This window comes from Antechinus flavipes, chromosome 2 (genome assembly GCF_016432865.1).
Source record: "Antechinus flavipes isolate AdamAnt ecotype Samford, QLD, Australia chromosome 2, AdamAnt_v2, whole genome shotgun sequence".
Taxonomy (NCBI): domain Eukaryota; kingdom Metazoa; phylum Chordata; class Mammalia; order Dasyuromorphia; family Dasyuridae; genus Antechinus; species Antechinus flavipes.
In genome coordinates this window covers 113,215,361-113,238,221 of record NC_067399.1, presented here as the reverse complement: position 1 = coordinate 113,238,221, position 22,861 = coordinate 113,215,361, and the positions used below count along the sequence as shown (strand labels likewise).

The window sequence follows — 22,861 nt, the reverse complement described above, 5'->3', positions numbered from 1 at the left end:
GGAGATTCTTTGCTTATTTTCTACCTAGCCTTAATCATTGAATGGGCACAACCTCAGTCAAACTGAGACCTGTTGAAGACCTTAGCTTAAAAAGGCCAAAATTTTCTTATTTTATCTGGAGCCATCTCTAGTCGTCCTGATCTATATCTGGCTACTGGATCCAGATGGCTGTGGATGGGAAAGTGAGGCAGGTGGCCTTAAACAGCCTTCTCTCACTTAAATCCAATTCACTTGCATGTCATGGCATTACCTCCCTGATGTCATGGTCCTCTTTGGGAACAAAGGACAAGCATTAGCCTTCTAATTATTCTCACTGCTTCATCTCTCTTCCCACTCAAATACATCTTCCATTCAGTTGCTTAAGATTTTCCTTTATTATTGACTTATGGGTCACTCATCTTCCTCCTTATTCCAGTGGCTTCTTGTTATCCAAAGGATCAAAGAGAAAATCCTCTAGCTTTTAGTTTAAAGCTTTTCACAATTTGGCACCTTGGTATCTTTCCAGTCTCTTTAGGAGGTGCAGCAGGCTCTAGAGTCTAGAAGATCTGATCTCAAGTCTAGCTCCAAATCCTTACCACTATGTGATCCTGGGTAAGTCACTTAATCCATGTACCTTAATTTCCTCAACTATAAATTGGGAATAATAATTGAAGTGCAGGGTTGCAAAGAATAAATGAAATTATGTGTAAAGAGCATAGCATATAGTAAGTGCTTAATAAGTGCTGCCTCCTCCCCTTGCATTTTACTTGCTTCTACTCCCCTGTGATCCAACTATACTGACCTGCTTATGAGTTTCTCATATAGGATGTACTCCATTGCCCATCCCCTAAGATGATACTCATCTTCATCTCTACGATTTCCCTTGTTTTCCTGGCTCTGCTCAGACCCCATCTTCAGCCAGTCTATCCTAGTTCCTTCAGTTGCAAAATCCTTCTGAGAATACCATGGACCTAGTCTATTTATCAGAATGTGAGCTCTATAAGGGGAGGGGTTATTTTTGCCTATTTTTATATCTTTGATTACTTAGCATGGTGTGTGCCACAAATGTGCTTAATAAATGCTCATTGCTTGACAATAAATGCCAAATAGGACTTTAGAATTGATATGATAGATGAGGAAAGATTAATGAGTGACCGTGCCTTCTAGGATAGTTTATCCAATAGGCAGCCCATGAATCAAGGTCTGCTAAGATATTGCTATATAAGGTAATGAGAGTGGTGGTAGAAGTAGGACTGAAGAGATGTGCAAGAGATAATCTAAAGAATCTCTGATGAAGATTTCAAACCCAGGGGCTAAAATAGTTACTTGGAGTGAAATAATTTGGCCTGGATTTATCTACTATACCCCAGAACCCTTTCTACCCTGGAAGCTCATTCCTCATGTTGGAAGGACCCTTTGGCTCTGTCCTCTGGTTCCTCCACAACCTCCATTTGAAGGAAGATGCAGACCATCTACATATCTACTTTTTCCAAGCTGCCTTCCTGACTCCTCCCACACTTTCTCTACCATACTGCTACTCCAGGTATCTTCATTTTTGACCTGCCCTCTTCCCATTTTTTTTTTTTTAATATTGTCTACTCTTAAGAGAAGGAATTTTATAAGCTTCTTTAAGTCAGGAGGCATTTTTTCTCCTTATTTGCATTTCTAGCATTAAACATAATGTCTTATCATAGGGAAGTGAGGATCAAATGAGAAAAGTTCCATGGTGTTAAAGCACCCTGAATGTTAGCATTTAATAAGTTTGATGACTTTGGTTTAGTTACATCTCATTATCTACATAATTGAAGCAAAATTTGGGGGTTTTAACTCTTAGTTCTCCATTTCACATATATAGCTGAAAATTTAAATGAGAAAGTAGGCTGGAGCAATGCCAGCAGAAAGTTGACTGCTAAAATACAAGATGATTTAGCTATTGCCAACATAAAACTTCACACAAAAAATTCCCTATTGTTGAAGGTGGTGACATGTTCTGTATTTAAGACTAGTCAACAGAGTTAAGCAATTGTATCAACTGTGTATTATTCAGTAACTAGCCTACTTCCCTTGTTCTTATAATAGAACTAGACAACTCTAAAAGCTGGGAAACAAGAGTAGTTACTGAGTTAGCTTGGTTTTTGACAGTTTCTGTCACTTTCTGAGAAACATGATTTCTGGCAACATGTTGAATATGTCCTTAGGATTAGTGCAAATTTTCACAGAATCTAATAGTACTTTTGCCTTTATCTTGAGCAAATACTCCTGGAGAAGTGGTCTTTGCATTTTAGTTCTAGGAAGGGAATAGCTATTTGCTAAAATACTGGGATGAACTGGGTCCCTATATGTCCTAGTCCCAACAGTGCATGACTGAGATTGACACCAGGAAAAAACAAAAACAAACGAAAAGTCCAACCTACTTAAGCAATAATTATAAAGATTACTCAATCTTGTAAAGACTAAATACAAATTACACAAAAACCAGAAAAATATGCAAATTTAAGGAACATCTATTAATCCTTATCCTTAATCCTTAATATCCTTAAATAACGACTTGTTTCCCAAAAATTTGTATCTGAATATTTCCTTTTTAATGTTAGTTGGGCATGGGAGGCAGAGACTGGTAGATTTCTGGTAGGGATACAGCTGCTTGTGTGGCTGATGAAGCCCTGAGACTGGGAGGGTGGAGGTGGGATGGTACTACCTGGATGGCTGAAGGATAAATTGGTCTAGGTTGGAAAGGAGCAGGTTATCCTTCTGTGATGATTAGCAGTGTATTTGGGTGGTTACACTTCTACTCTAGATCCAACAGAGTGACTCAATCTCAAACAAACAAACAAAAAAGCAAAAAGAAGAATTAAAATAAATAAATAAAACAAAATCTTTATCCTTTTCCTCTTTGTCTCTAGCCCACTGGCTCAATCATCTCCTTTATAAGAAAAAAAAAGTGTAACAGATCTAATTTTAATTCACAAGACACCCAAATTAGTCAGTCATTTTTATTGAGACTTCATCACTAACATCATTTGATAACATGATGACATGGTAGGCACAAATATGTACCAAGGAAGAACACAATCTTTAAATGCATGGTTTTTCATATGTAGTTTGTCAAATACAGTATCATTATTTGGTACTAAGTTTAAAGACGACATTTATATTCTTCAGTTTTTATGTGTTTTGTAATACCATAATTTTTATCTAGTCATGCAATGGTAAGAAATTCAAATGCGGTCTCTTTTTCTTCTGATAATTCCTTTGCAGTGAGATCCATCTTCTCACGGGAAAAATCATTGATAGGGAGACCTTCCACAAATTTCCAGGACTTATTCTGTTAAGAAATGATGATGGCAAGTCAGTAATAGTCAATGGTTATACAATATATCTACCTCCCTCTCAGGGTTTTTATGAGGACCACATGAGACAATGTTAATAAAGCATTTAGCAGACTGCCTGGCGCCCAGCAGGCATATCCAAATGCTTATTCCCTTCCCCTTTTTATTCTTTTGATCAGTAGTGGGACTCCTTGTAATATTCTCTAGCTAGCGTGCAGATTGGTACCAGCCCTTCACCTAAGAAACTAAGAGCGCTGCCTTGGACACCAAGAGCTTCCCTTCTTTGTGAAGGGTCATGAAGTAAACGTGTCAGAAGCAAGACTTGACCGCAAGAGCACTTGTGCTGTCTCCCCTCCTGAGATGCCTCTGTCTATCACCAGAGCTATGACTATGGCATAGTGGCCAGGGTGCTGGATGTGGGCATCAGACTGGCTTTCTGATTTTGAGCTAGTCACTGGATTACTCTCAGATTCAATTTTTTCACATGGAAAATGAGGACAGTAATAGCACCCACATCACATTGTAAGGGTCAAATGAGGTAAGTTCCATGGAATTAAAGCACTCTATGAATATTAGCTGTAATTATATCTCAATTTTACAGACAAGGAAACGGAATCTCTCAGGTTGTGACACAGCCAAGATCTGTGCCTCCCAGGTCTGTGCTCTGCCCACCACCAGGCTGGGCTGAAGCTAAGATTTACAAACAGAACTGCTCAATAATCTTGCTGCAATTTTCAAAACTTTCAAATTTCCCTTCTCTAGATTTAAAATGGAAAAAGTCAAAAATCATAGTGCAGATGTCATTAACTAGGGACAAAAGAGAGGTTTTCTTTCTTCAAAATCACTGAACTATGTAGGCACCCTGAAGTAGGGCAGTTAAATATTAAAATATGCACTGAACTTAAGTAGCATGAAGAAAAAACACTGGATTAACATTTTAAAATAAGTATTTACTTAGGAAATATGTATTCTCCCAACACTAGTATTGGGACGAATTTGTTGTTACTGTTCAGACTGTGACTGTGATGTGTTGGAGTCCTTTGAGGGAGCTGCTGAGACAGTGACATGACTCAAAGCTCTCCTGGACTGAGGACAGCCCTCTATCCACTGCACAAAGCTTCTCCTGGCTATTCTTACTGATTTCCATGGCAGTAATAGAGGCCCCTTACTGTATTATTATAGGCATCTGATATCAAGGCTTAATTGTGATTCAGTCTGAGGAAAAATTTCTTTCTTAGTTTAAAAAAAAAAATAAGGCCACTTCTAGTTAACTTACAACATAGTCCAGAGAAACCAGCTCCAGGCCCAAGAAACTTACCTTGATGACAACAGGGAATGAGTAGAGCAAATCATCAGGGATCCCATAGGAATTGCCATCAGAGATGACTCCCATGGAAACAAACTCTCCCTGAAAACAACATGACAATTTATTGAGAGGCAGTGCTAGCTTTCCCCGCCCTTGAGCCTCACATACCAGTTTATTACATATGCTAATACGACTTGAAACACATTCTTTCTACCCTTATTTCTTTATTAATATATAATCCTGTGGATAATGAAGGAGTATAATATGGAATTGCTATCACTAACTGGTCACTTCTGAGAAATGCAGGTAACAAATATGCAAATAAAGAAAGGCTAGCTAGTCTATGGAAATTACTCAATGATTACCTCTGGAGTTCCAAACCAGATATCTCTGACATGGTCACAGATTGCTTTGGCAGCTGACATTGCACTAGACAATTTCCGAGCCTTAATGACAGCTGCTCCACGCTGTTGAACAGTCTGTAGTAGGGAGAAAAATGGATTACTTGCTTGTGCTATTCAGAATTCCTATCTATTTAAAGCTGTCACTCACAAAGCAATGAATCAAATGTAAATAGACACTGTACTATTTAAGGAATGTTAACCAGAAGATACTTGAATCTAGATAAAAATCCTACCAACCACACAAAAAAGCACAATGGTTTGTAAAATCTCATATCAATAATACAACAATAACAACTGGATCTGCTCCAGGGCACCCTCTGCCCTACTGCCTATATGTTTTATGCCAACAATGTGAAAGAGTCCTGGGGGGCAGAGAGACTTGTCAAGTCCCAGCAAGGTCCACCGAATCATGATGTTCTTGCAACTGCTACAACTAACTTTGGTAATAACTGAACAGAATGGAGGCAACAGTGATTATGTGTGATTGTAATATGATATGTTTGTAATATTTCATATCATGGGCTACCAAGAGTAATCTGTTTTCCAAGACACAACTGTGAATTCAGACCAAAAGAAGATAACTCTACAGCTTAGCATGTAAATTCTTTTTTTTTTTTTCCAGATATCTTGGGACCAGAAATATGATCCAAGTTTTCAGTGCAATCCATCACTAAATGAAAGTCCCATGTTCTAAGAATTAGCTCCTAAGTCAACAAAAAAGAAGCATTTACTTTGGAAAATGATCTCTACCTGGGAGAAAAGAATGGGGAGGGGACACAAAAGAATTGAAGGTATCACATCCCTGCAACAAGACATTTACAATCTAGTCAGACAGACCAACACAGAGACATAGATGTGTGGCCGGCCACACACACACACACACACACACACACACACAACCACAACTATGGAACACAATCAACTAATCAACAAGGGCAAACTAAGGATAAAAAATTGAAAAAATGAAGAATAAAGATCAGAATTGCTGAGGAAAGCTTTGCCCATAATATACTTATATTCCAGCACTGATGAGTGAAAAATAAGCTAAGAACCTTTCCAATTAAATGAGTGTCCCAATGTATTTGTTCATGTATTTATAGTCCGCCAATTTTATGAGAGGTAAGTAAAGCATAGGAATCATGATGTATGATATTCCTCATTGGTTTGACTCACCGAGATAAAATCCCCCTTGAGCCAGCTGTCATCCTTTACAGCTTCATAAACACCAACTTCTTTCCCTTGCATATTAACCTTAGCATGGTTAACATCTGGATACTGAGTGGAGGAGTGGTTTCCCCAGATAATGACATTCTTGACATCATTGGAGGTCAATCCAAGTCGAATAGCAATCTAATTTAATATAAAATATACATTTTAAGGAATTAAGCATTACACATATTTGGAATCTACTTCTAACAAGGACTGAAAGATTTCTGAAATTTTGAGAGAACATGTAAGCATTTTGCTGAAATCTGTAATCTACCAGTTTTAGTTAGCAGCCTTCACTGAAAGCAGCTTGGTATGTTTTTGGTTTTTGCATAGCACTTTGAGAGATAAATTGATTTAATTTTAAAAATATCTACAAGATTAGTACAAATTCAATTCTGTTTTTCTGCTTCAGTACTATACAGTAATAGTTCATAGGATCATAGAGCATACTGGTCCAAATTCATCACTTTCAGACAAAGAAATGGTTTATTTATGGTCACACAATGTAGAGACACAGTAGCCTGTGGAGTGGAACTGAGAAGGCTCAGGTCAAGTTGTCCCACATTGACTATGTGACCAGGCAGGTCACTTAGCCACTCAATGCCCCAGGCACTTTGTCTAACACTGGAAAAGTTGCAGAGGTGCTGACATACTTAAGTAAAGGGTGTATGCTCAGCATACCTCTGAGCAGTTCCTCATACCAAAGAAACCCCAGATCTAGATCCTATCTCTATCTATAACTATATATTCTAATTCTATGAAAATAAGAACTTCATCTAGGGTGTATATAGCAAGTCAATCAGAAGACTGAAAAGATTACAGAGAAAGCTAAGTTTTGATACAATATACTTTAGAACCAGTATCATGACTGGCTCAATAGGAATGCTTTGGGGACTCATGAGACTTCTTAAGCCTCAGTTTCCCCATCTGCAGAAGCAGAGGGCTATAGCAGATATTTCAAAGGGCCCATCTAGTTTCAATATTCTTTGGTTTTACATTTTCAAAGTATGAGAAATCTAGTCTTTTGGAAGAATTGAAAAGACAGTTAAGCATTCATGATTCCAATCTCCTGAAACAAAGTTCCAATTTTGCATTTTTGCATTTGAGCTACACTGATGGATGTTGACATTTAGTAACACTGCAGGTACATGTTAACCAAAACGATATTGAATACAATTTTGTACTCTTGATCCTTTATTACCTGGATGCTTTCTACCTATGCTGTCTTCTTACACATTATTTCTTTCTAGACATACTTAAGACCGACCACACTAAAGTATTTGCCTTTCCTCATGTACAATATTTCCTTTCCCAAAATATCTGCCTTTGCCCAGTGTTCCTCAATGCTCTCCCCTTTATACCTCTTGTGGAATGCCTGGTTTTTTCCTTTCCTTTCCCCTATCATCATCATCATCATCAGGACTTTCTCCCTCTTTTTCTTTTCCTCCCCTTCTCTTTCATATTTAGGGGTAAATAATTTGCCCAGAGTCACACAGCTACTACATATCTGCTGTCTGAGGATGTATCTGAACTTAGGTCTTTCTGACTCCGGGGGCCAGAATCTATCCACTCCAACACCTAGCTCCCCTCTACCCCCCAGTTTCTTTTTAAACTCTGCCCAAGTGCTCCTTGTTATACAAAGCCTTCCCTGATTCCCTTATCCAATAAGACTGTCTTTCTCAATCACCTGGTATTGCTTCTGTGTATACCTATACATATGTACATGTTATCCCTCCTGTTAGAATGTAAGCTCTGCCAGGGCAGGGCCCTGTTCATACATGTCTTAGCACAGGGCCTTGCAAGAGAAGATGCTCCTTTAGTGCTTGTGGAGGGATTCTTCTCTTGCCTTTCCACATGTCTATTTGCTCTCTCATAATGGCTCCAAATGACTGGGAGGGTGGAAGATCAAGTCTGGATTCACTTTTGTTCCCTGGGATCACAAGCATAGGTGAGTCTGCAAAGACAGCAGAGGTGGGCAGGATGCTATGGAGGACAAGGTTTAAAAGGGCTTGCCTTGAAGGCCAACATGAAGACATCCATTCATAGTTAACTGCTCCTTTGTCATTAGCTCACATTCATAGCTAACTGTTGGGGATTAGCAGTAAGGTAATGATGCAACTGTTACATGGACTCTGTCTAGAAGCTTCTTGGCCAAAAAAAAACTCCATGTTGTGACTAGGCAGCTAGCTCCTGCTGATAGCCACATGTGCACAAACCTGTGATTCTGCTAACTACGCATACAAACACATTCTGGAGATAGTTATTAGGTAACCAAGTCTGGAAAGTTCTTTGAATGTTGAAGCAAAGGTTTCAATACAGTAATAGCTCATGTGAGAGAAAGGAAATGTTTTTTACTTCCATTCTCACTGGCTTATTGTACAATAACAGATAGACTCAGAAGGGACATGGTAGAATGAGTCTGTTTCCAGCTGCCCCTTCCCTAGCATTTTACAGATGTGGAAACTGAAACAGAGGAGTGATATGTTTTGATCAGGGTAATAGTTTCTAAGGAAGGATTTGAACCCAAATCTTCTTGATAGAAAGTCCAGTAGTCTATCCCCGACACTGTGCTGTTTAGAAAAATTTGTCTTGGAAAAAAGAATGCTTGTATAAGTTCTGAAATAATAGGATAAAGAGACATAACCCGAAAAACAGTCCCTTGTCCTAAGATCTTATTATCTAGTGAAAGAGTACATTCTACCTCCTTTTACCCATTCTCTCAAGGTAACTAGATAGTACACAGTGAGTGCAGTGGTTAGTGCACTGGACTTGGAGTCAGGAAAACCTGAGTTCAAATCTAGCCTTAGACAATGACCAACTGTATAATCTTGGACAAGTCCTTATATCCAATAGCATGAAAGAGAAATAGGTCCTACATTATTTTCTATTTCAAAAATGAAAATTCTAAGTGTATTCTGCAGATTATGCCTGACCTATAAATCCCTTAAAAAAAAAAAAACCATCAGGGTAGGTTAGAGATGCCAATACTGATCTGGGGATAAGACCATATCAAAGGAAGAAAGCTGAGGAACTACCTGAAATAATGAGAATAAAGCACATCATAAAGAATTTCAGCTAAATTACCTAAAGAGGTAGTAAGTTACTACCATGAAAATCAACAGACTTATTTACATATACTAAGAAATTAGCATCAAATTAAAAAATATAGGTTGCAACATAGAAACTTAATGATGAAACAACAGAAATTTTTTAAAACTACTTGACAGTAATGATCTAGAAAGGTCACAAAATATTTGGAAAGTTAATATGAAACTTTGCTAATGAGATTTTCTAAATTGGAAGGAAGTTAATAAGAGAATGGCTGGTATAGTATCAATTCTGCTCACCTGAGACTTAGCTCGGTTGTGATCCAGGCGAGTCAAACAGCTGAAATTCTCCTTGGGTATAGAGGGGGCCATCTTAGAAGCTGTCAGACAATTGGTGTTGGCTGGATTTCCAACCACCACAACCTGGCAAAAATGGAAAGAATAAGAGAGAAAAGTGATATTATCAATATTTTGATGAATGGAATAGCTTTCTCAGAGAATGAAAGTAAACAAGATGATGCAGTGGAGAGAGTGTATCAGACTCATCTTCCTGAGTTCAAATTTGGACTCAGATTTATTAGCTCTAAGACAAAAAGTCATCTAACCTATTTTTTCAGCTGTTAAAATGAAGTGGAGAAGGAAATGAAAAAGCATTTCAGGAACTTTTGTCAAGAAAACCCCAAAAGGGATCATGGAGAACTGGACATGACTGAAACAAACACAAAGACTTGCAAAGAGGCACTCAAATCAACCTGTGAGACAACAATCAGAAAGTTCACAGAAACTAAATGAAATTGATGCGAGTTTGCTATTAGGTTTTCCTTCTGAAAACTGACTTCATTTATCAGTGCTTGGTTTGACACTCAAAAGAAGACTACTATTAATCACCAAGTTATCTTCTGGTTACTAAAGGCTGAGAACTAAGGTCAGCTTCTGGCCATTTTGTATCTCATGTCAGTGGAGAACACTTAACAATGCCTGTCATTCACCTGCCACAAAAAATGCACTGACATATAGGAGAATTCACATCCCTAACAGAAAAATGAATCCATGCATAAAACACCATTTCTTGTGACTATTTTACAAGAAATCAAATTATAATAGGTGAATGCCTAAATAAAGGCAAAGTATCTGGCTGCTATAAAGCTAGGACAGAAAGAGTGGCGATGAGCCTCTTATCGACAGTGCTGGTCTCTTAGTAGTCTCAATTTAAAAAAGCAATCTGAAATGATACTCTTCTGTCTGCTGCCATTTGCCCCTCCCCTACCCCGAAAGAATATTAATTACAGCCCTCAAAGAGTTAGGAAATGAGAAAAAAGAACTTTTCAGAAATTCAAAGGAGGAATTCAGAAGGCAAATTAGCTTAATTAAATGTCATATGGAACAACTACTTTTAGTTTTTTGGGAGGAAATATTTTAATATACTTGAGACACAATGAAACTTCAAATCAGAGAGCATGCTTTGAAAAAAATGAGTTATATGAGCCAGAAAGTCCTTTTTTCTTGCTTTAGTAAGCAGAGTATAGCAAACTTAGCTTAATGTTTGTTTAGTGATCAAGGCTCTCACAGACCATTAGGTTCATTCCTGGACATTGCCAATGATGATGCAATGAAAGGTGTCATTTGTGTTCTTTCATGACACATCCTAGGAAAATTACATTTTCAAACAAACAATGATGACATATTTGCTTTCTTGAAATCTGCCACATGATTTTAAAAGACACTATACATCTCCTGGAACCTTTGTAAATGGATTTCCCCAATATGATGAAAATCAAAGTGAAAAAGAAATAGTGTATTAAAAAAAAATTAGAGCACATTTGAATATTGCAACTGTATTTTACTAACCCACTGGGCAACATAAAGGCAAGTTGTTGGGAAGATCTTCAAAAAACATTTCTATCTACTTTGCTGAAAGCAAGATGTTTCAAGCTTAAAAAAAAAAAAAAAGATGCAGTTAGTCACCTTAACAGACTTTTTGGCATATTTCTCCAAAGCCTGTCCCTGGGATTTGAAAATCTTCACATTTGCCTTAAGCAAATCCTTTCTCTCCATGCCTTCCTTCCTTGGCATTGAGCCAACCAAAATTGCTACATCCAGGTCTTTGAAGGCAACCTCTTCTTTATCTGTTGCAATGACCTCTGTGAGTAAGATAAAACAAAAAGGAAAGCTCATTAGAAACTAACATCTATGGGATTTGATGGGAAAAGAATCTACCCTCACTTTTGCAACACTTTCATTTTACTATCATGCATTGGTTGGCTATAGAGGGATATAAGAATATGGGGAAAAAAAGACAGGATTCAGAAAATTGGACTTTCTATCCTTAAAATTAAAAGCAAAATCTACTAATTTATGCCTCCCATCACCTTGACCTTTCACATTCTCTCTTTTCTCCTTCTCCTCCCTCACCCCTCCCACCTAGCCTTTCACTAACAATACATTTTTCCAAATGGAGGTATGGATATGGCAGGGGTCATGCAGGACAATCTATAGGGGTATGTGAAGAAACAATTAGCACTGAAATAAATCCAAATGGTCAACTAGCAGTCACTAGTACTCTTCTCCTTGGGGTGAAATCAGGGGGCCATCCCAGGCCTGCCAACTCTTGTTCTTCATCTTTTCATCAATCTACCTTAGCAGTTTCTGGCCTTGGCCAACCTGCCCTCCCTCTCCTACATCCAATGAAACTATAGTAGATGCCTCTTAAATCCCTTAATTCAGGCAAAAAGATTTTTTTTTTTACTATAAATGAAATAAATTTTTTGTTTCATCTTTATTTCATCCTTTTATAGTATCTACATTTATATATAGTTCATAACATACAAATATTACAGTAGATTTTGTGGGAGTTATGTTTGGGGCATAAACTCAAAGAAATTTTGAGACCAATGATTTATGCTTGTTCTTTCCCCTCTCACCTCATCAATTTTTTTTTTTTTAGCCTTCCTAATAACTGGTTTCTAAACACAAAATTGTACTGAAACCATTTCTAGCAATTATCAATAATTTTGACTGTTAATTTCAATGGACTTGTTTCATTCTTCATACCCCTAGATTTTCCTGCTTTGATACTACTGACCACTTTGCTCCTATGAAACTCCCTCTCTTGATTCTGACCACCCTACTCAGTCTCCTTACTTATTTCAAATCCTGCTCCCACTCACTAAGTGTAGGTTTCCCCAGGCCTCTCTTCTCTTCACATTCTTTTTAAACAATCTTACCAATTTCCATGAATTCAATTCAATTCAATTATTGTTATCCACATGACTTTAAAATCTATACATATATGGCACAAACTTTTTTCCTGAAATCTAGTCCCTAACGGCTCAAGGTCTAACAGATACTTCCACCTGTCAGTAGCTTAAAACTCATATGGCCAAAAATGGAATCCATTTTCTTTTACCTCATTCCCACTCAAATGTCTTCCAGTCATCCAAGTTTAGAAATGTGGGAGGCATTTTTGCTTTCCTCTGCCCTATAAATCTAGTCAATTTAATACATAGAATATATTTTGAACTTGTTCCTTTCTCTCCAATCATGTCCAATACTCATCTTTTGCTCCTTACCACTTATATTATTACAGTAACTTTTTCATTGATCTTCCTGTTCCATTCCACGTTCTCTCCTTGTAAACTAACCTCAAAAACTACTGCCAAGAACCTTAAGCACAATTCTGACCCCACCAATCTTCTATTCAAGTATTCTCTATCACCTTAACGTTAAAACTTGAATTTCTTAGCCTAGCACTCAAAAGCATCTACTCTGTGGTACAGAAGCAATCTGCATTTATGGTAGAAGTACCCACCTTACAAAATTAGATCCTGGAAGTATCAGAGTAAATGACATCACATTGGCAAATATTTATAAAGCACCCATTAAAAAAACTCTGCCTTCAAGGAGCTTATAATTACTGGAGGGATAAAACATGTCCTCAGATAATCTGGATACAAAGTAAGGAATAAATGGTACTGACAATGGCAGAAATGAGGAGGGCAGCTTGTGCACAGAGCCAGGGAACAATGTTACAACTGGAGTACAGTTAATGGTCTAGAGCAGGGGTCCTCAAACTTTTTAAATAGGGGCCAGTTCACTGTCCCTCAGACTGTTGGAGGGCCGGACTACAGTAAAAACAAAAACTTTGTTTTGTGGGCCTTTAAATAAAGAAGCATCAGAGCCCTGGGTAAGGGGGATAAACGTCCTCGGCTGCTGCATCTAGCGTGTGGGCCGTAGTTTGAGGACCCCTGCTCTAGAGTCTGGACTGAATATTGAATTTTTAAAGGAATGATGTGAAATAAGGCTGGAATGATGAACCTGGAGCCATAGTGCAGAGGGTTTTTCTTCTTTCTTTGTATCCCCAGTACCTGGAAAATGATCACTGCTTAATAAACAATTAAATGGATTCTGTGGCTTTTATTTTCTTTTCTAGCAAATGAGGGAATTCAATGATAAAATCACTCCTACTTCTGATATTATGTGATTGCTCCTATCACTGATGCATTCTGATTAGACCCCTTTAGCAGTCTGTTCATTTGTAATACACAATCTAGTACTATTTTGAGATTAAACACTTTAGTAAAAAACTAAGGTAATTTGTTTTGAATTTGAATTTGTTTTGAAACAGATACAGTTCTACTACAGAGATACTTTGTGTCCAGGTACTGACCTTTCAGAAGAGGAAGAGCACAGTCTTGCAGTTCCATTACTACTCCCTCCAGCACACCCATCATGGGGGTGATATCCAACAAGACAAGAACAAGAGCCTAGCCAACAAAAAAGAAAGTACTCTAATGTTTAAGTTACATCCTGATAAAATAATAACAAATGTTTTTGCATACGAATTTAAGTGCTATTCTCCACACTCATCAATTTTTCTAGTTAGTCTATAATAGAGTATTCCTCAAAACAAACTTAACAGTTTAATTGGCTTAGTCCAAATACAAATATGTCATTTTACTGAGTTACATAGTCATAATAATTCATAGGGTAATATCTTTGTTTCAACTATGGATAAGGACTTTAAAAAAATCTGACACATTGGAGGGAGCATATCTGGAGAAATGATTCAGAAAAAAAAATCCAATGTCCAGAATCTATTAAAAACAAACAAACTTGATGTTTATTAGGTTAACAATACATATCTTCTATGGAATAATGGCTAACAGATATTAAGACAATTAATGAAGGAAAAACACAGAGCTTTATTAACAGTATGAAACTCAAAACTTCCTAATAATCAGAGAAATGCAAATCAGGACAATTACTTTACACCCACTAAAGTGGCAAAAAAAGCAATAAAGTGATTAAAATCTCATCTTGGCAGGGTTTTGGGGGAAGCCCGAATTCTGATATAGTGTTAGTGGGCTGCAGACTAGAACAAATATTTTGGAAAGTAATAAAGTAATTTGCAATAAGACTTAGAAAACTGATCATACATTTTGACCAAGCTCAGTTGTTGCTGGGACTGGATTCCAAAGACAACATACAAGGTTCAATCTGTGCAAAAGTATTCATATTTGCTCCACTTGCAACTAAAACCTAAAAACCACTTCATAGGCCCAACTACTCCAGAATAACTGAAAAACATAATATGTTAATGGAATGTTATCAAGTTAAAGTAAAAAGCTATGCGAGGTGACAAAAAATAAAATTAAAACTAGACCTGCATAATACAGTAACTACTTAAAAAGGAAAACAGTCATGGAAGAAAAATAAGGCCAAAAGTCAACAGAATTTCAAGTAGATTTTGAAGGTAACAGAAAACAAACAGAACTTATCAGAATTTTTTCAGTCCCAACCTAGTGAATTTGGGGAAGATTTTCCTTCTTATTTTGATTTTTTTTTGGGGGGGAGAGGGAAGTTGGGAGATTCTGAACGTTTTTAAATTTCAAAACTTTTTTTTTTAAAGATACATGTTGCTTCAGACAATAATACAAAAGAACATTGAATAAAAACAGCAGAAACTCTTAATTTAGCTCTTGGGGAGAATAAAGATACTGAAAATTTAAAAGTTATTTGTCATGTTACCTGTTCAATCAATGCTCTGCACTTACAATGAACTGGGTTTCTCTAAAATAGTAAACATATTATATCTGCATCCATATATTCCAATGAAATGCTTTTGAATAGGTTTCTGGGATATACTAATGTGTGGTAATGAATTTTGAATTACAAGTTTTCCTGTAGTAGTTATTTTATCCTTTCCCAAACCCAGATGTCTTTGATCTTTTCAGAACATGGAAGGAAATGGCGTTACATGAGTGTGGTTCTGATGCATACATGTCTAGCCTTATAGTATCCCAAAAGAATTAGATTATTTAGTTCCATCCACACACATGTAAGTATGCACTTTCTACAAGATGATACTTTCTGATACTTTTTCACATAGAGGTGAAATAGATTTGTTTAGGATATACAATAACAAAGATCAAAAGTTACAATATAGGAAAACAATGTTCCATTACTCCTTGCAGTCTGAAATTTACAATGAAACACATTTACCTCCATTACAACAATATTTCAACAGTTATTTGGCCATGAGGAGGCTAAAACATTTGTAGAAGTTACTAAACATTTTAAACTTGAGACTTCTGAACCACTCAAGGTTCCCATTTAGCAATTTTATAAAAGCAAACTCTTACCTAATGAGTGAATTAGCTGTTTTCTCTCTTATTGCTAATGCCCAGGTAAGGACAACTGGTTAATAACAATAGCTTCAATTTACATAGTCCTTTACAGTATACATCATTATATTTCATTAGAAGGAAAGAGCAAGAGAACAGTCAGGAGACCTGGGTTTTAAATCAAATCCTTACAATTTATTAACTGTGTGACACAGAATCAATCACTCTATTACCTTTAGACTTAGTTTTCTCACCTATAAGCATTGTGTCCTCAAAAAAATTAAGGAAGAGTAAAGCCAAGTAGGAACACTTTGATAGAACTTGATTAAATAAAATTTGTTAAGTAGTCTTACCTGGTCTTTCCCAAAGACATCTCCCTTAGCAATACTATAAAGAAGAGAGTACGCAATTTGACCGGCTGCTCCAGTTACCAAGACTCTGACAGGTTCACCCTTTAAAAAAAAACAATACACAAATTATACTTCAGTTAATGATACTTTACTCTAGTAATATTACATATTCAATCTTTTATAACCATCATTATATACTCATATGTGCAGGTATTTATATCTTTGTGAGCATATATAACAATAGATACTATTATAATCTTAATGCTTATTAGACTGAAATTTCATTAAGCATATCATGAAAGATTATATACACTTCAAAGGATTTTTAGTGGAACATTTAAGGTTTATATAACTTAACTTTCAAGCAGAATTTCTCCCATGGTAGAACAGGACACCTTCCACTTTGTGGAAGGAGGAAAACAGACTTGCATGTTTGCTTGGACTATTGTAAAAAAAGTGTTAGGAAGGGGTTGCTGAAGACTTACATGGTGATATTGCCTTCTATAGTATGATCTGAAAGTTAAAGCATCAGAGACAAAAAAAAATTCCTACCTCTGTTACTACATTGGAAACACTAGGTTACTTGCACAGACAGGTTTTAATGAAAATAATTCACATTTTCTTCAATGGCTCTTATCAGTTTTCATAGGTTCAAGATTACTTACGACAACCAATTAGCTAGAAGATAGAAATTGGATGCTAAAAACTAAATTTTGTATTTTCTCCTGATAATTTTATAGCTCAGAAAGGGATGTTATCACCCCCATTTTACAGCTGAGGAACCCAAAGCAGACAGAAGTTAAAAGATTTGTCCAAGATCACACAGCTAGCGTCTGAGGCTACATTTGAACTCAGTTCTTAATGATTCCAAGCTTAGCAATCTAGTCACTAAATCATCTAGTTGCCTCTTTGTGAAAACAGGAAAAGAACAATATTATATATAATATAAACATCATCATATGTAGATATATTATCATGTAACTTAAGTCCTTATGAAAACATTCTAATATACTGTTCTTATTCAAAGATGATCCATGAATAGCCTATGTACTTCAATGTTTCTAGTAATTATCATGAATCTCTAATGATATATATATTCTCTCTGGTCTGGTTCCTCTTCTGAAATAAGGTATCCATTTAGGAGAATTGTATTAGAAGTGCCATCTGTGGTCATAAACAGGGTGGCACACAAAGAATCCCAAACATATTTTCATTACTATAATATTCTAACCATGGGTTGGGAAAGAATTCTGCTCTATTTTACTTTGCTGTAAGTTCTGATGGAAAGATACTGAAAATTTTAATTGTTTATACATTTTTAAAAATGGTTCTCAAACTTATTAAAGACCAGGAATTCCTTATCTCAAATGAAAATCCAGAAAAAGACTTTTCCCTTGAATTTTCTCAGGCCTTCACACTTCCACACTAAACAAACCAAATGATAAGTAATATATTCCTGGATAAGATACATTATACACACATTAATCTTTTTCAAAATGTCATCCATATTCTCACTTCCTTCCAAATATCCACTTCCTAGGGCAGAATCATTTGTGATTTACTCAGCATGGGGAAACTCACTCCCTGGAGAGGGATCTCCAGAGATGAGAATTCCACAGCGATTTATTAGGTAAGTGCTAAAGTGAGGCCTAAGTTATAAAAAGAGGTAAAATAACTTGTTCCAGTTGAAAAGCTGGACAAGAGGGTAAAGTTCAAAACTGAGTCTTAACCTAACCTCTTCCTCAAGCCTTCCAAATTTTGAAAAATGTGACATTTCTGTTCCTGAAACAGAGTGACCATATCATTTCATTTATATCATTAGTCTATGAATTAGGATTGAGGAATCAAGAAGAGATATGATGGTTCTTGCCATTCTCTTGTACTTCCCTAAATGCTACATTCCAGAATCTGGATAGAATGGAAGAGAAAAATCTAAATGATAATTTTGTGAAAATCATAATTAAGCAAATAACAAACATCTGATAAAATGAGAATTGTTATTTCAAAATGTTTGTTAATTAGAATAGATTTACCATTTATGAAAATAATGAAAGATTTCTAATCTGCAACAAGTAGAAGAGGATGAGCTTAAGAATCATAAAGATCTAGGTTTCTAGTTCTGATCCCATAACTTTAATACTGGGGTGATCTTGGGCAACTCAATTAATTTCTCTGGGTATCAATTTCCTTACTTATCAAATGATTCAATTGGATTAGATCAGTAGTCTTCAAGCTTTTTGATGTCAGGACCCCTGAGAAGGTTTATTTAAATTATTGAGGACATCCATCCCCAAGAGCTTTTGTTTATGTGCTAAAAGTACTTGCCATATTAGCAATGAAAATGTTTTTGACTAGGTACTCTCTGGAAGGGATTTGAGGAGCCCTAATAGTGGCTGGACTATATAACTTAAGAACCATCATTCCAGATGATCTCAAAGGTTCCTCTTAAAGCAAAATGGTTCTAGAACATTGAGTGTTGAGAAATCTGGGATTCATGATAAAGCTTGGGCTATAACTGCTAGTAATTCAAGATTCCCAGATGAAGTGTAATTCAGCTAAAGGAAAATAGGTGGCATAGAGTATAGAGCCTGAGATCTGTGGGACACTTAGGGCAGGTCACTTAATTGTAACCTTTCTTCACCTTAGTTTCCTTAATTGCAAAATGGGGAAAACACCACCTATTGTACAGGATTGTTGTGAGGATTAAATGAGATAACATTTGAAAAAGTACTAGTATAGTGCTTGGCACACAGTAGATACAGTATAAATGCTTACTGCCTTCCTCCATCAAAACTTAAAAAATGTTCACATTATGAAAGAGTCAGAGTACCCTAATGAACAGGGACTTAACGCTTATCAAGCGCTAAGTTATCCACTAAGGGTTTTTGTAGCACTTAGTTATTGAGAAACCAATCTTGATAGGTAAGGATATTATATATTTCAATAAGCAAATAAAATAAAAATTATATGTTCCATTCTAACAGAGGATGAAAGCGTTAAATTATAAAGTCAGACAGATTATTAGAGACTGAATAATAAAGCTAAATTTAACAAGATCACATGCTGTGAGTATGGATCAAAATTGAAGTACTTGGCACTGAAGGGATCTGTCCTAATTCTACTTCAGACAGCTTTCTTATTTTTGTCTTTGGGCAAATTATTTTAACAGAGATATAAGTATATTTCACTATGAAAAAAACCCTAAAGATCATATAGTATAACTTTTTTACAGATATGAAATTACTTGCTCAAGGTCACAAAATTAGATAGAGGATCTTTTGTTCTGAGAGATCATTTATTTTAACCCCTTTAATTTTATAGGTGAGGAAACAGGGCTAACAGGGATGGCTGTTTTAACACAGCTTGGGTAGGTGGCAGAGCAAAGAACTGAACTTAAATTATTTGTATCTTCACCTAGGACTCTTTTCCTCTGTCACACACCAGCAAGAACAAGAATGAAGAAGTAGAGTGAAGTCTCAAATCTAGAACCTCTAAATAACTCCAAAGCTAGTGGTCTCTCAAATGTCACTTAGTTTAACCTCCTCTTTTTACAAACTGGTAAAATGAGGCTCCAAGAAGTTGCACAAGACTATACTGGGATACTAGAATGAGGAGTCAAATGCTTACTGGTTGATACTTATTATTATATGTTATTGATATTCAAAAATTGGTTTGAATAAAAAAATTGGGTCAAATTTATTTATTCTGAATGTTTTACCATTTTCAGAAAATTCTAATATCTGATTTTTCATTTCCTGCATAATTTCATGGCATATCAATCCCTCCTTCTGATTTAGGCAATTGAAAGTGACCATTTACAAAGTATTTGACAATCTGTTGGCTTAATAAATTTTTATGACAAATTTCAGTTTTCAAGGCGAGTATGGCTAAGAATTTGTAACAAAATTGACCATATGCTCTTGTTTAATATCATTCTTTTAAAAAATAGGGATCCATGATGCATTTGAACAATTTAATAATGCACAGTAAAATTTCCATTGCTGTCACTTCAAAATAGTTTTGAGTTCTTAGTTATAAAACCAAATAGAAAGATCTCTTTTAATCTTTCCATTAATCCAATTTGATAAACTATAACATATATAATATATTCCCAATTTGACAAAAGTTGTATAAGTACTATCACAAGTTTTGAAGAAAAAGTAAAATAGGATTTAAAAAAGAAAATAGAGTTGATATTCTTTTCATTTTCTTTTGGTCAGTAGTGGAACACAGAACAAATAATAGTAATCTATCTGGGCATTCTTCCATGATTTAAATTAAGAATATCTTTCTGTATTTAGCATGGAACTCATGACCTTCCTTGGAATGTAGGCAATATTAATTTTTGTTTTCATAAAAATATATCCTTTAGGACAGGTTTGTGGCTCCTGAAGCTAACAGGCCAACAATGTGTTCCTATGATAAATCACCCTTTCTTCCCAATTATCTTCAGTTTTTCTTTGAAAGTACCCAAAATAACAAGCAATTTCATTTGTACTTTCATCTTACTCCTTTCTGTTTGAGCCACAAATAGGTACCAACAACACATTTCCTCTTTAAATAAATTCAACTATGAACTGTGTACAAAACTTGTTTAGTTCCTTTTTTTCCACTAAGTTCTCTTCATGCATTACCTTGAACTGCACAATTAAATCATGTGAGATCTAGCTACAGTTCTGAAAATTACCCATCTTCCACGGGATTTTTGTGGGGGGTATAGAATATAGTATGGATTTGGAGTTAAAGGATTCTGGGTTCAAATCACAGATCTGCTACTTAGATGATCTTAAGCAAATCACTTTACTTCCTTAGTCTCTGTTTCCATCTTAAATTGAAGAGAGTTGAACTGTAGTCCTTTCAACTATATTTTCTTTGCTTTATCTCTGCACCAGAATGACCTTCAAGGAATTAAACACTGCGTTGTTCCAATGATATATTTGCAAGGAATTAGGTTAAAAATTTTCTGTATATTTAGATTTTTTTGTACTTATAAAAGGACCTTAGCGATTGGAATCTTTCAGTTCCAAAGGAATTGTCTTGTCTTTTCCTTTTCTTCTATTAAAATAAAAATATCATTTGCACAACAGTTTCCTTCAGTCTTGAGTACCAGACCAAAGAGTAAGTCTGTCATTAGTAGCTATATGACCTTGGGATAAGTTACAAAATCACCCTGAAGTTTTCTCATCTATAAAATGAATAGTTAAATAATCACTAAAATCCCCTTATTCTCAAGCTTTATAATTCTATATTACTTGACAATAAAAATTATTTCTATAATAAATTCCTTCAATCAATTACTGAGATGAATATCACCATACCAATCATTTAGGATGTTCAATCTGACAATGGAAGTAGGAATTTTAGGTTTCGTTCTATAACTAATATCAGGAACCCCATTTTCTGTTAGGACTCCATCACCCAGAGGAGCATGCAGATCAGACGACGTCAGACTAACATCGACTCCTTCCCCGCCCTTTGTCCTTCCATCAGAAGAAACCACAGCTCAAGATCTTGGGAGATTAGAGGGCATCGAATTTAAAACATGTTTCTTCCAGATTTGTAACAAACGGGTCGTCGACAGCATATGTATCTTCTCTTTAGATAGTGATATTAAGAATCCAATACATGTCCTAGACTTATACAAATTAGACACCGGATCATAATTCTGGTTACATTTGTGAAATCAGATATGGCTGAACGTTTCCACCCACAAATGTAGATCTTAATCTGGGGCACCTGGAAGCGCCACTTTCACAACCACCTCCTCAATTTGTGAAGCCAAAGATTTCCCACAGGAACAGTCACCCTCGTCTTTATCAAAATTACAGAAATAAGATAAAACTATAATTTTAAGAGTAAAGGACATAGGCAAATCTTCCCTTTTGGCAGGCTGGATTTTTCAGCTGTGTCCAAAGGGTGGGGTGTGGGAGCATAACCTTCAGTCATTTCTTATAGATCATGACTGCAGTATCCCAAGACGAATGAAAATGCACACCTGGTGAGAAGGGGTCCCAGGTAACAAGAGAGTCTCTCACTCTGGGAAGCCTTCCTCCAGGTGTGTGTATGGGAAATCGTTTCTCTAGCAGAGTCATTTAAATGGTCTTAAGAAAATGACCTCAAGATCTCCAAGGTTTAAGCTTCCGAGGTGGGGAAAAGGGCAGCGACCTTGCACAGCTGTCTCCCCCTTTTTTCCTCCCCCCCACCCCTATGTTTCAAAGCCAACCAGGCCTGAGGCCCGCTATCAGTAAAAGAGCTAACAGGGGAGTCCAAGGGCCTGGACACTTACCATGGCTGAAAGTGGACAACTTCGGCGACCGACGACTAGACTAACCTACTGCCAACCACACGGGTCACCTCTAACTGCAGCTGCACGCAACCAAGAGGACAGGAGATATTAGCCGGAAGGAGGAGCGAATCCCAGTTGCCAGGGCCTCTGGGTGTGTAGTTTTTCGCTATCCTTATACTGTCCCAGCCCGGTAGCATTTCATTTAGCTTTAGGACTACAATTCCCGAAAGGCATAGCGCTTATCTTTTGACTGTTCTACCTGCGCTGTTCATTTCAGAGCCAAATAGTCCCGCCTGTGGGTTTCCTTGATTGGAGGGAGCTAACAAGC

At 36.4% G+C, this 22,861-nt stretch overlaps 1 protein-coding gene across 1 annotated transcript; it reads right to left on the bottom strand.

Annotated features, from left to right (window-relative positions):
- Positions 1 to 2,958: 2,958 nt before the first annotated feature.
- On the bottom strand, positions 2,959 to 22,649 carry MDH1 (malate dehydrogenase 1). The gene is made up of 9 exons (XM_051975377.1): positions 22,534 to 22,649; positions 16,251 to 16,349; positions 13,941 to 14,037; positions 11,240 to 11,415; positions 9,575 to 9,697; positions 6,192 to 6,368; positions 4,980 to 5,093; positions 4,627 to 4,716; positions 2,959 to 3,304 (listed from the first exon to the last, which is right to left on the bottom strand). Exons 1-9 carry the CDS (start codon positions 22,534 to 22,536, stop codon positions 3,179 to 3,181), a joined length of 1,005 nt encoding a protein of 334 aa, XP_051831337.1. The 5' UTR covers positions 22,537 to 22,649; the 3' UTR covers positions 2,959 to 3,178.
- Between the last annotated feature and the right edge of the window lie 212 nt (positions 22,650 to 22,861).